General features: G+C 41.0%; 1 protein-coding gene across 5 annotated transcripts in view; it reads right to left on the reverse strand.

Moving 5' to 3' along the window:
* ATP8B (ATPase phospholipid transporting 8B) overlaps positions 1-12,631 on the reverse strand; it is a 71,789-nt gene that overhangs the window by 29,684 nt on the left and 29,474 nt on the right. For 2 of the 5 annotated variants that reach the window (XM_034977484.2, XM_034977482.2), the window contains exon 1: positions 12,200-12,519. The exons of 2 other annotated variants lie outside the window; for them this stretch is intronic. In XM_034977484.2, coding sequence (XP_034833375.1) covers positions 12,200-12,389 — 190 coding nt within the window. In that variant the 5' untranslated portion in view covers positions 12,390-12,519. Of the gene's footprint in view, positions 1-12,199; positions 12,521-12,631 lie in introns of those variants that run through there. One more of the 5 variants, XM_034977481.2, reaches the window with a different exon arrangement.

Here is a 12,631-nt window from a genome sequence, read left to right on the forward strand (position 1 = left end):
AAATTGGTTGAAGATTAAAATCTTTCTTCCAATTGGTTTGGGAAACCGCGCTGTATGGCTAACATAGTAAGTTAATGAGGGGTTGCTTAGTGTTATGAATAACCTTATTGTTGGTAAAGTAGGTAAACCCGCCCAGTAAGTATTCTTATTATTATTTATTATTTATATTATTTATTATTATTACAAAACGTTAACCGCAACAATAACTCTGACTTAGCTGTGATTATATCGCCTTAAAATAGTAAAAAATAAATTCCTCAAATTATATTCATAGAGCACGTAGGTTTATAATACAGTCAATGGTGGCGTGCTCATAAGGTAAACGTGAGTTACATGGCTTCCCCACTTCACTGCAACTCAAAACATGCAACATGTTCTACTTAGTTGAACTCGATTACGTAGTTCACAATAATAACGGTCACTCAAATAAGAGAATACGGCTAAGAAAGTACGAGTCATGAGCCATGAGATAGGTTGAGATAGCAATTGGGGTATGAGACTGGGCGTCCCCCCGCCTGTCGCGTACTATACCTATAAATGTATCTCGATTGAGTGAGTAGAGTCTGCCGCGTCTGGCTTTTTGTAAGCTCTAATAATTTCTAAAAGTGCAGAACGGAAAAGGGCGTAAAGGAATGGAACGGAATCTATGTTTCAGAGAAAGTTCCGTATTATACAAAATACATAATACCTGACACCTGTACAACTTAATAGTTAAAAACACGCGTGCAAAGTCGATAGCATAATCATTTTACTTCTTTCATCTGAAAGCCCCATTGAAAATCTAAATTAACTGCTTTGTAAAACTGATGAATTATATTATGAGAGCCGAAAAAATGTAGCCATGGAATCGTTAGTTTACCAAAATTCATGACCTTTTAATAGAAAACACAGGCCACAGTGCAAACAGTGAATTTGGAAAAGCCACATTTGTCATTGCTATGTTTTCGAGCGTTGTATTCCTCACACTGAGGGTCTTCATCCATTCCATAATTTATGTCGGTGAGAGTTTTCTCGAGATAATAATATGGCGGGCTCTCTGATCTATCGGCATACGACTAGAATAGAATAGAGTAGAGTGGAATAGAATAAAATAGAATGGAATAGAATAATATATTTTATTCAAGTAAACTTTTACAAGTGCTTTTGAATTGTCAAATAATTTACCCCTGGTCCGGAATGCCGTTGATACCGAGAAGAACCAGCAAGAAACTGTGCGGTTGCTGTTTTCAATTTACAATAATATTATGCCATACTGTACAAGCAATTGCAGCCCCGCGCATTGCTGGAGCGAGTCAAGCGAGTGACTCTACTATACGATTTATTCTCTTAGGTTTAACGATTATTATTTATCAGATGTTACTGTTAGTGATGATGGCAGGGACTGACGGCTTTAATACCTATGCTCTCCAAGACACGGAGGAAAGCTACAGACTAAAAACGGACCCCAAACTAAGTCACTCATCCTACGCATACGCAGTTCACCCTAGGGCCTAGTGGCCTAGTGCGCAGAATGGATGACTCACGGCACCACCCCCCCAACGTAAATTTAATACAACCTTTAACTTTTCTTGAGAAACACGCGATACCAAAAATACACAACCAACATCAAGTTTTACTGGCTGACGTCGGCACAAGCGACGGCCGACAGAAATATCATTTCATTGTTGCTATCTAAGTGGTGCCATTTACGTACGTAAACCGTTCAAATGTAATATACATACAAACATATTATACGTTTCTGCACATAAACTGACTCGTATAAACGTACGTATTTTCCCGAATGAAATTCTTACAATGTGGACTAATATTATACAGTCCTGCCAGAAGAATTCATTTTTGCCTTTATATGATACTTAGAAAAAAAATATGATTTATTTACAAAATATTTAAAAAATAAATTATAATATTAGAAGTCAGAAGTTTTGTAAACTACACTTACATATTATTTTGACTTCCATTACTCCCATTTCATTTTGAAATATGACTATTAAACTTTTATTTTAAGTTATTTTAAAATACTGAAGGACGAAGACATCCCTTATTTCCCGGGATAAAATGTATTCAACGCTCTGCTCCAGGTAATGTTAACGTTTTTGGCAAACGTTGCAATCGGTTAAGGAGTAGAGGCGTAAAGAAGTAGCAAACAAACAAAATTAAATTAATAACAATTAGTGTATTTATATATTAATTGATGCCCTATAAAGTCGCAGAACCAGCACCTAGCTGGTTAGGCTTAAAATAACGCACTTAATCGGTTAATCCTAGACACATCTAACTAGGTTATGGCCTCCCTTCCCACCTCGTCAGCGTTGTTCGCATTCGTACCTACCTACTAACATAATAATATCAGAAAAACACGAAATACATTTTCTATCTAGGTACTTACTTTACAAGAAATAATTTTTATACGCGCCGTCTCTTGTAGATAGTCGGGTCAATTTAACTTTTTTTTAAAATCGATAGATTATACCCTGGATTAATACATAGGCAGCTTTTTATCCCGGAACATCAAATAGTTTCCACAGGATTTTCAAAAACCTAAATCCACGCGAACGAAGTCGCGGGCATCAGCTAGTGTTACCTAATTCCTAATTCGCTACTTGAATGTTTACAAATACTTACTATAGCTTTATGAGTGTAGTAAAAGTAGATCCTTTTTATTATCATTTCATTTATTTGTATTTTGTAGTTAAAAGGAACTGACTGACAGGATACAGTTAAAAGAAAATAAAACCCATGGTCCAGAGCTAAACGTGAATGTGCATAAGATGCAACGATTATTATAAGGCAATCTAAAGACGGATACATCTATACTATAATATTACAGAGGTAATGTCGTTAAGTTTGTTTGTAGAGGGTAATCTTTGGAACTACTGAACCGATTTTAAAAATTCTTTCACCGGTAGAAAGCTATATTATGCCTGAGAGTTATACGGGATCTTTAAAACTTAAATCCACGCGGGCGAAGCCGCGGGTTAGTCTTATAATAAACTGCTGTCACATTATGTTAGAAGATGAAGCATTTTATTCATATCATAATAATGCTACACCAATTTTCCAATTTCCTGGATACAAGTGACTGTCTCCGTGATTCATCTCAAGAACATATTATAGTAAGGTAGAATCAATTGCATTTTTAAGGTAGACTTTCGTCGATCATGGCAAAAGCTACTGACGCGCACTACGTACGCGCACTACGTACACGCTGCGACTGACGCGATAATATGCCAATATTAACCAGTATGAAAACGTATGGCGCCGCTTCTGAGCCTCCCACGTCAGTGCGACCGATGCCATGCATTTTCAGAAAATGTATGGCATCGGCAGCCGTTACGCACCGTGCGAAAGTATGTGTGTGTGTGTTTGTTACTCTTTCACGCAAAAGTTACTGATCGCGTTATCCAGTATATTGGACCGAGCTATGCCGAAGTGAGCCGGGCCGCATTGCGTTGGTCTCGGGAGAATGAATTTTATCGCTATATACCGTCAAGTCATTTTATCGAGATCGATGCTGTGTGGCATGGTACATTTTGGCGTGGCGAGGTCCAACTCGTATGCAGAAATTGAAGCTAGTATACGCGGACATATTTTATTTTAAAACTACCTACCTACATTTGTTCATAATAGTATGTATAGTATGTACCTATGTAAGTATAAGACTACAGAGGAATGTGCAGTGCTCAGACAAGCCGCCAAGCGCTTACGAGCACGAAGAAACCAATATTGTAAGTGTTTTTTCTGTTTGTGTGGAAATAAAATAAATTAATAAAAATAAAAATAAAACGGAGAATATTCATCCCGAATTTCATACTACTTTCATATTGCTGTTTGGGAATTGTATAGAACGCCTAAGGCAAAGTATGAAATAATTAATACATTGCCTGATAGTTTTAGGTATTTTATGGAATGCTTAGGTATTCTATACAATACCAGAGTATACAGATTGCAGGTAATATACCTACTTATTGGTTGCAATTTTGGAAGAACCAGTTACCATGTTGTTGAACTTTCCACTTGAGCAGTTCAAATGGAAACGTTAAGGGCGGATTTGAAGTGTGTACTAAGCAGACATCGGTAAGTATACCCCATAAGGACCGTCTAGGCGCGGCGGGCGCCGCAGAGACGCCGATCGATTTGCTCTCCACTTCGTGGTTAGTAATAATAACGTTTTCAGGGGTGTTTCACTCATACACCCTTTCACCCATTAATTCAACTATACATTGTGGTGTAAATTCGTGGGCCACTGTCCACCTTCGACAGCGAAAGCTGGAGTGGACTGTATGCGGGTTGTTTAGAATTTAGAAGGTGTCCACGCAGGTGAAAAGGGGCAAATGAAGGACAAAGGATTCGTGCACTAACCTCGACGGTCTGCCAGCAGGAACAGGCTCAGCACAAGCACTCAGGGGTATCTCTCAAATGCACAATTCACTTCACGGGACACTTTGGGGCGTATCTTCAGACGAACAGCGGCGAACACGGATTCACCTTCCTTATTGGGTTGTATGAACACGAGGACGCGACTCAATTGTCAACGGGGCGTCTCGCGGAGCACGCAGAACATACTGGCGTCGTGGCGTTGTATTTGACACCACGAACATAGGCAAAAGTGCACGAAGGGGAAAATGGAGGGTAGGTAGATAAAATAATCATGAACACCTTGTCAAATTATGTTTATCCAAAGGTACTAACAGGTGGCGCCACCATTCCCCCGCCCTTAAAGGGTTGCCTTTAAGAAAAATAATATTTCCTCAAATAGCGGGCTGCTTTCAGCAAGCAGTAAAAACTGTATGTATAAATAGGCGATATATCATACATAAACATATGCTAAATATACATAGCGATAACATTTAATTTATAAATTGAAATAATAATTATTAACTATCCTTACCTAATCTAACCTAAACTAAAGTAAAAGAACGGCTCAACGATTAGGTAAGAACTGCCAAACGTAGGAAAGTCTTCCTAGCCGGCCTGATAGAAGCTATATGAGCTACACCGTTGTTAAAACGATGGATCCTGTCTACAACACCTATCCATCGCTTCCAAATGTATAGGGCAATTTTATTTATAAACGAATGGCCCAAATTAAAGTAATTGGAATCATCGCCTGGTTTGCGTAACGACGTCACAAAAGAGGCGAGTAAAAGATAACCAGGCACCGATGCTATCGGTTCAGCAGTAATTGAGCCAAGCTTAGGAAGCAGTGGTGAAATGATTAAACAGTCTATCTGTACGAGGACAGTATTTTGTAACTCGCAAGACAAAAGTTGTCGGCCAATTACTTTGAACCGCTGAAATTTAATTATTTTGACTAAGCTTTCCCGACACTCAATGTAACATTGGAAAGCAGGAGGTTCTAATTTGCGCGAAATATGAATTTCAAGTGACTTCTTAAAGCGCGAGCGATAATTTTTAAATGTAAAGTTAAGAGGTTTATTGCGATAGGATCGAGTTCCTATAGCGTTACGAAGGCAGCTCGTAATGAAATCCGTAACGATTTCAATGTCAATCTCGCGATTAGTCCGGTAGGTAAAACTGTGTGAATGAGCTTTATGCCTACGAGCGCCGCAATGCCTTGCTCGTGTGTATGTCACAGGGCCTGCGTAATTGCAGCCTGTATGCACAATAACTTTAATAGCGAGCGGGCCCTTGCTACTCGGCCGATCAGCTGCTAGAAGACGCAGTTTTAATTTAACGCGCGTGTTACACTTATTTTTACCGCGAGTTAATATTAAACGTCGATCGGTTAGCGTATGAAACTTAGGTCTGAGTGCAGACAAAAGAAGTTGTAGTCTAGCTCGTAAGTGTTTTTCACGCTTGGGCAAGAGTTTGCCCGAAAGAAGTTTCTGTCCTGGTACTTCAGGTACAGAGATACCATCCAGTTCCTTAATTGGCAGCTGGGATGTTGCGGGTGATGTACGCTGAGGCTCATGGAGCAATACGAAACGAATAGCTAAGCTGCTAAGCGTACCGGCGACATCAGAAGCGACATGCAACTTGGTCGCGTTAGATTTGTCCTCGCGGATGACGTCATGATGCCGAAACAAATAAGTCGGTATAAGTGAACGATCAGACTCGACGCGAGGTGCAAGTGGAATGCAATTATTCCGTAAGTATTCGCGATAAACTTCGTTATAAGCCAACCTCAGCTGGGAGGAGGCTTTGGGTTTACGCGGTGAACACAACAGGTGTTTGAATGTATGTTTGGATGAATTACCCATCGCGAAAACATTTTTGCGGAAAGGTAATGTCACTGAATAACTATCACCGACGGGAACTCGTGCAGTGATAGTGCTACATAATCTTTCGCATTCATGGCCAACGGAACCTTGAACGGACGCGCACGCGCAGGTAAGCTCCTGAAGATTATTTACATTGTTACTAGTGGCAGTCGACGGACTACGCACTAAGGCGAGGCAAGCAGTCGTAGTTGACTGAGCACGAGTGGGCCTCAGCGTAGGTGCAGAACCCATGAGAACGTAGCCGAGAACCGTATGTATGGCAGAAGGCTCAGAGCATTTTCCGAGCACGACGCCTGGAAGCAATAAATGCGGGAAAAGTGAAGACCCTATTAGAATGTCAATAGGGCTTGGACTAGCGAATGCATCGTCCGCGAGGTGTAAATTACTTAAATGCGAGAGCGCATCCTTATCAATAAGCGACGAAGGCAAGTTTTCAGTTATTTGATCTACAACCAGTGCTGAAATATCGAATTTAATATTCGTATTATATTTTGAATGCAATTGCAATGACACCGACTTAGTTATAGGTTTTTCTGAGCCACCGAAACCCTTAACAATTGTGTTTAGGGTATCATTTTGGAGAATATTCAAGCGCGTACAACAATCAGCTGAGATGAAGTTCGCTTCGGCCGCTGTATCTAATAAACAGCGTAATAGGTGAGTGTTTCCCTCACTATCGTAAACTATTACTTGAGCCGTCGCGAGTAAAACCGAAGTAGGCATATTACATTGCATGCGAGGTTCGGAGGAACTTTCACTACGCGATGTATGCGACGCGGCAATGGATCTCGTACATAATACAACGCTCTCATTCAACGTAACCGTCGGACCCGTTCTAGTGGTTGCGGGGTCCGGGCGCACTGACTGTACCGGCGGCGCCTGCGCATCGCTCGGCGCGGCGGGCGCGGTGCCTAGCGGCTCAGTGGTTAATGAGTCGGGCATGCTACTGGAGGTAGCGGGGTTCGAATCTGACCCAGTAATATGGAGCCAGGTCGAGTGTCTTAGGTTACACTTCTTGCAATTCGTATTTGAATTACAGCGCGAAACTTGGCTGTGCTTAATACTAAGGCAATTTACACACGCATTACATTCCTTAACCAATTTGAAGCGTTCTTCTGGAGAAGCTTGTATAAAACGCGGACATTTAAATAACTGTGGATGAGTTATATTATCGCACAAACATTTAACTGTGGGTTGATTATTGTCAACCGTGGTCACAAAGGCGAGTTTTTGAGAAGAAGTATTTTTCTTATTAGCCGCGCTTCCACGATCGACAACTTTCTTTGCGTTACTGCTCGCAGACGCTGGGGACGAGCGCTGCATTATTTTAGATTGGTTTTTAATAAAATTAACTAAATCTTCGAAGGTAGGTATCGAAGACGAATCACCTAACCGTTCGAAATTATGTATAGAATCGGAATCTAAGTTCTTAAGCGCGATATGTAATACCATAAAATCCGTTAAATCGGGTAGCTTAAGATTTTTAAGGCCCCTATAGGCTGCCACGAACTTTTCCATAAATAAATCGAAGTTATCCGCAGAGGCACTTATAGATTTAAATTCTAATAGCTGATCTAAATAAGTAGCAGCTATCATTCTTTTGTCGTCATATTTGTCTATGAGAGTTTGTAACAACAAAGAATAATTTTCGGCACAGGGTGTAATTCCTGAGCACGCGCTAAGTGCCTTCCCCGTCAGTTTACCGAGCAGATAATACATCCTCTCTGAATCAGTGAGAGTTGTATTATCGTGTATAGTCGATTTAAAATTGGCATAAAATAAAGGCCATGACAGAATATCACCATCAAATGACCTCAATTCGATAGGCGGCAAAGTCGGCTTGTTTTTACGTAATGATGCTTCTTTGCTTTGAGTTTGAGGGCTAATTTGTGAATGCACTAATTTAATGTGGCCATACAAATCGTCAAAGGAAATTAAGCTATAATATTGAGGTGTCGCATTAGGATCAATCGTTAACAAACGGTCATTATACTGATCTAAAAGATTTTGAAACTCAGTACGAAGCGTATCTAATGTGACGACCGAGCTAAGAAAACCTTCCTTTACGCTTGCGTCTGTATGTACGTTTTTCAAAGAATCATAAATATTTTGTATTCTTTGGAAAATAACATTTCGTTTAGCCTCCAATAATGTTAACTCCCTATCTTTTGGAATTGAGGAAGCGGTTCCTAAACCTTTATTTTTGTCCGCCATGTTAATCAACACAAATAAATTAATTCGACGCGTAAACCGGGGTGATAACGCTTGTTAATGAACTAAGCGGCTAACGTCGTCGCACGAGCCGACCGTAAATGTAGGTAGGTCGGTCGCGACTTACGATACGAAATATTATGAGTAATTATTTAATAAATATGCAATATATGTTATTAAATTATACAAATATATAATTAATATGTATGGGGGATGCCTACAACTCAATTATTGTGGCGTAGGTACGATATACGTTCGTAATAAATGCGTGACAAATATTATGCTACGCGGTATAAAATATATAGGTAATATAATATAAAATACACTTATTAGACAATCCTAATAAGGGCGGGTGCGTTTGTTAAGCCAAACCAGAGGGATGGATCAGTATTAGATCGCAGTCGCCACGTAGTTGACGAAACAAAGTTCGAGAATCCGGCTCGAACGGTACCACAAAGAATGGTGTAAATTCGTGGGCCACTGTCCACCTTCGACAGCGAAAGCTGGAGTGGACTGTATGCGGGTTGTTTAGAATTTAGAAGGTGTCCACGCAGGTGAAAAGGGGCAAATGAAGGACAAAGGATTCGTGCACTAACCTCGACGGTCTGCCAGCAGGAACAGGCTCAGCACAAGCACTCAGGGGTATCTCTCAAATGCACAATTCACTTCACGGGACACTTTGGGGCGTATCTTCAGACGAACAGCGGCGAACACGGATTCACCTTCCTTATTGGGTTGTATGAACACGAGGACGCGACTCAATTGTCAACGGGGCGTCTCGCGGAGCACGCAGAACATACTGGCGTCGTGGCGTTGTATTTGACACCACGAACATAGGCAAAAGTGCACGAAGGGGAAAATGGAGGGTAGGTAGATAAAATAATCATGAACACCTTGTCAAATTATGTTTATCCAAAGGTACTAACAGGTGGCGCCACCACATTGATTTGTTCCCATTCATAACTTCCAATGTAACTATCACGAGTTTAACAACTTTAACGTTGTTTGAATCAAGTGATATGCGAGTAATTTAGATTTACTATAGAGCTGAATAGATATTCGATAGTGACCGTCGCACTAGGTGAAGTAAGAACAAAGAGGTACTCATAGATAAGTATAGAGTTAACGATGGCTTGAAAAACTCAAAGTACGTGAAGTGTTACGTCATTCTTTGCAAAGAGTAAAATGTGTCACACACTGGTCATACCACACCCACGCATTACTATAGTCCGCGACAGGTTGAGATGACAATCGGGGTATGAGGCGGGGCGCCCCGCACACCCGCACGTCACACGCGCTTGCCCGCGTGAGGTCTGTGCCAGTGCCGGTGTGCGGGCCGTTACCTTCCCAATTGCTATCTCAACCTGTCGCGTACTACAGCTATACCTACCTAACGATTTTAACAATAATAAAATTATTCAACTTTTAATGTTGCAATATCCGCTACCATCACCGATATTCTTTATCGAAGGCTAACACAGAATCTACACAAATATTAGAAAATGGAAAGAAGGAATTTTGAGTTTGTGTGTAAGTGGAGGGTTGGAGGATGGTAAACTCCAACCCTCTATTGAAAAATGGAACTATGTATGTATTTGAAAAATGGATCCAATTCCTGACGGAAATTCCCATGCTAACATTATATTATGATGTTCATAAAATATCGTCGTATTCTACGAATGAGGACCCGGTTACAAGAGGTCTACTTAACAGGAGAAGAACCTTTGTGTTTTATTAGGGTTCCGTACCTCAAAAGGAAAAACGGAACCCGTATAGGATCACTACGACAGCAAAGTGATCATATAAGGGTTGTTTTTATCCCTTTGAAGTACGGAACCCTAAAAAGTAAAAATCTTAGTAAAATAAAACCACAGTTACCGGAAATAGTCTTACACTACCTAATTAGTCTTACTAATTTAACCTTAAAGTTTTCGGGAACTTTGTTACGGAACCGCATTCCCCACAACTTTATCAAGTTTAAGTTACTTACGGTTGAAAAACTTACCGTTACTTAGTATGTTTTATTAGTAGGAATCCACACCACTTGCAAAGCCTAAAATATAGTGCCTATAACAATTCTCCAAAATATAAACCATTCAAGTCATGAAATCACAGCTTGCTAATAAGATGATAAAGGGCGTAATAATAACTGTTCGTTAGTTATATTTAGCATTGTTTAGCAGCATCACGCGAAATATCTTTGTATGATCAAATTAACTAGACAATTTCTGAACTTTAAATGCATTTTGTAGAAGCTTTATTATCAATACTAGATGATGCCCGCGACTTCGTCCGCATGGATTTAGGTTTTTTAAAAATCCCGTGGGAACCAAATTTTTGCCAGTTCCTTATTAAATAAACTAACACAGTCATTATTCATAACGAAAATTGTACGCTCGAGCGTATAATCTTGCTAATCTTTTGTATCACCTTGTGATAATAAACGCAAACTGTTTATTAATTTTAGCAGCACCGCGGAAATTAAGAGTTTTTCAACTAAACACTGTAGACATTTTTTCCGGACTGTGTGTGACTGTTAACCTACGATACACTACTTTTACTATTATTTTTTTCATGTACCAAAATCGTAGTTACAAAGTAATAATAAATTAAGTAACATTCGAAATTGTTATCTCTAAACGGAGATTTAAGCATTTCCAATTAGTTAGATTTAGTTATGTAATATGACAATTATAGTCGGCGTTTCGTGAACAAAATACTTCCTTCAGCAGACTTGGTCTTTAGTACCCAGAAGGATGTGGAGACATCAAGATTATTGATTTAAGTTTGGAGGGTCTTGAGACTCTTGACCGCTAGCCGGGCTTTTTCTTGGAACAATTATGCAGTGGGCTTCCATACTCCATAGTCCATACCCTCTCGCATACGACTGGACTAAGAGTACGAATTCAACTCATATATTTAAAGATTTTATTATTAATGTTATCATGTTAGTGATACTCATCGGGACCGACGATGCGAGATATTCCTCCAAAGTACAAATGTCGGTCACCCATCCATTTATCGATTTGGGTCAACGTTGCTATAACAACCCCAACTAATAATAAAAAAAAAAAAAAAGATTCCGACGAATTGAGAACCTCCTCCTTTTTTTGAAGTCGGTTTTTAACCGATTTCATAAATTTCACCCGAGTGAAGACGGGGCAACAATTTGTCTGATTTGTTCACGAACGTATTTTGCATTTTCATGTAGTATAACTACCTACTACAACGCAACTATAAGAACAGCGAAAGAATACTATTCTTATGTACACCTTTACTTATGTATTAAGAAAATAAAAAGTGCTCCCTGTAACTTTGCAGGTTTTTACTACTGGTACTGGTAGCAAGCAGGTAGGTGATTACTACAGATATACTGAAAATAATTTGGCCAGTGGGTTTTAAAGTAAAAAGTGGATTAAAGGCAACAAAATATTGACAGATAATAATCGATAACAAGTGAGCACGCGGGGTCATGCACGAAACTCTACAGCGCCGCGCCGCCGGCCGCGCCGCGCCGCCCCGGCCGGCCGTTGACCGATGCGGGGGCGGCCGACTACGACCTTGCTCATTCTGCAATATTTCCGGGATATTATTTTACCATGACAATCTCACCATTAACAAAAAAAAATCGTTTAACAAAGTCGTGAACTAAATATATGTGAATACTGTCCATAATACGACATACTGAGAGTAGCGCATAAAGAGTAATTATATTGTGATGCATCGGAAGTTTCTGAAATACGGACCGCAAGATACGAAGGTTCGGAAGCGATGGTTGTGCCTGGAGCGACGGCGCGGCGCGGCGGGCTGGTCGCGGCGCACCAGCTTGCCGAGCAGCTCGAGGAGAGAGAGGCGCAGCGGGCGCGGCGGCACGCGCGCTTCGCCGCCCTCCGCGCCCAGCACCTCCAGCTCGACCGCCTCCGAGCGCGCGCTCATCCGCGCCGCTACCGCCGCGCCATGCCGCGGGACACTCCGCGCGGCCACCCCGGTTTCACCGAGATAAACCCACGAACCGCGCGCCACACGATCCGCAACTCACGACGCGCACCACGCGCGCGCTTCGACACACCGCGGCGCCGATACTCCTCCGCGGAACACGCTAGCGCCCTCGCACCGGCGCGCGCATCCATCTTTCGGTGTTGCCTTTCCCATTTCAGTGTTAACAGTTCCAACTTACA

The sequence above is a fragment of the Maniola hyperantus genome, chromosome 17 (genome assembly GCF_902806685.2).
Source record: "Maniola hyperantus chromosome 17, iAphHyp1.2, whole genome shotgun sequence".
Lineage (NCBI taxonomy): Eukaryota > Metazoa > Arthropoda > Insecta > Lepidoptera > Nymphalidae > Maniola > Maniola hyperantus.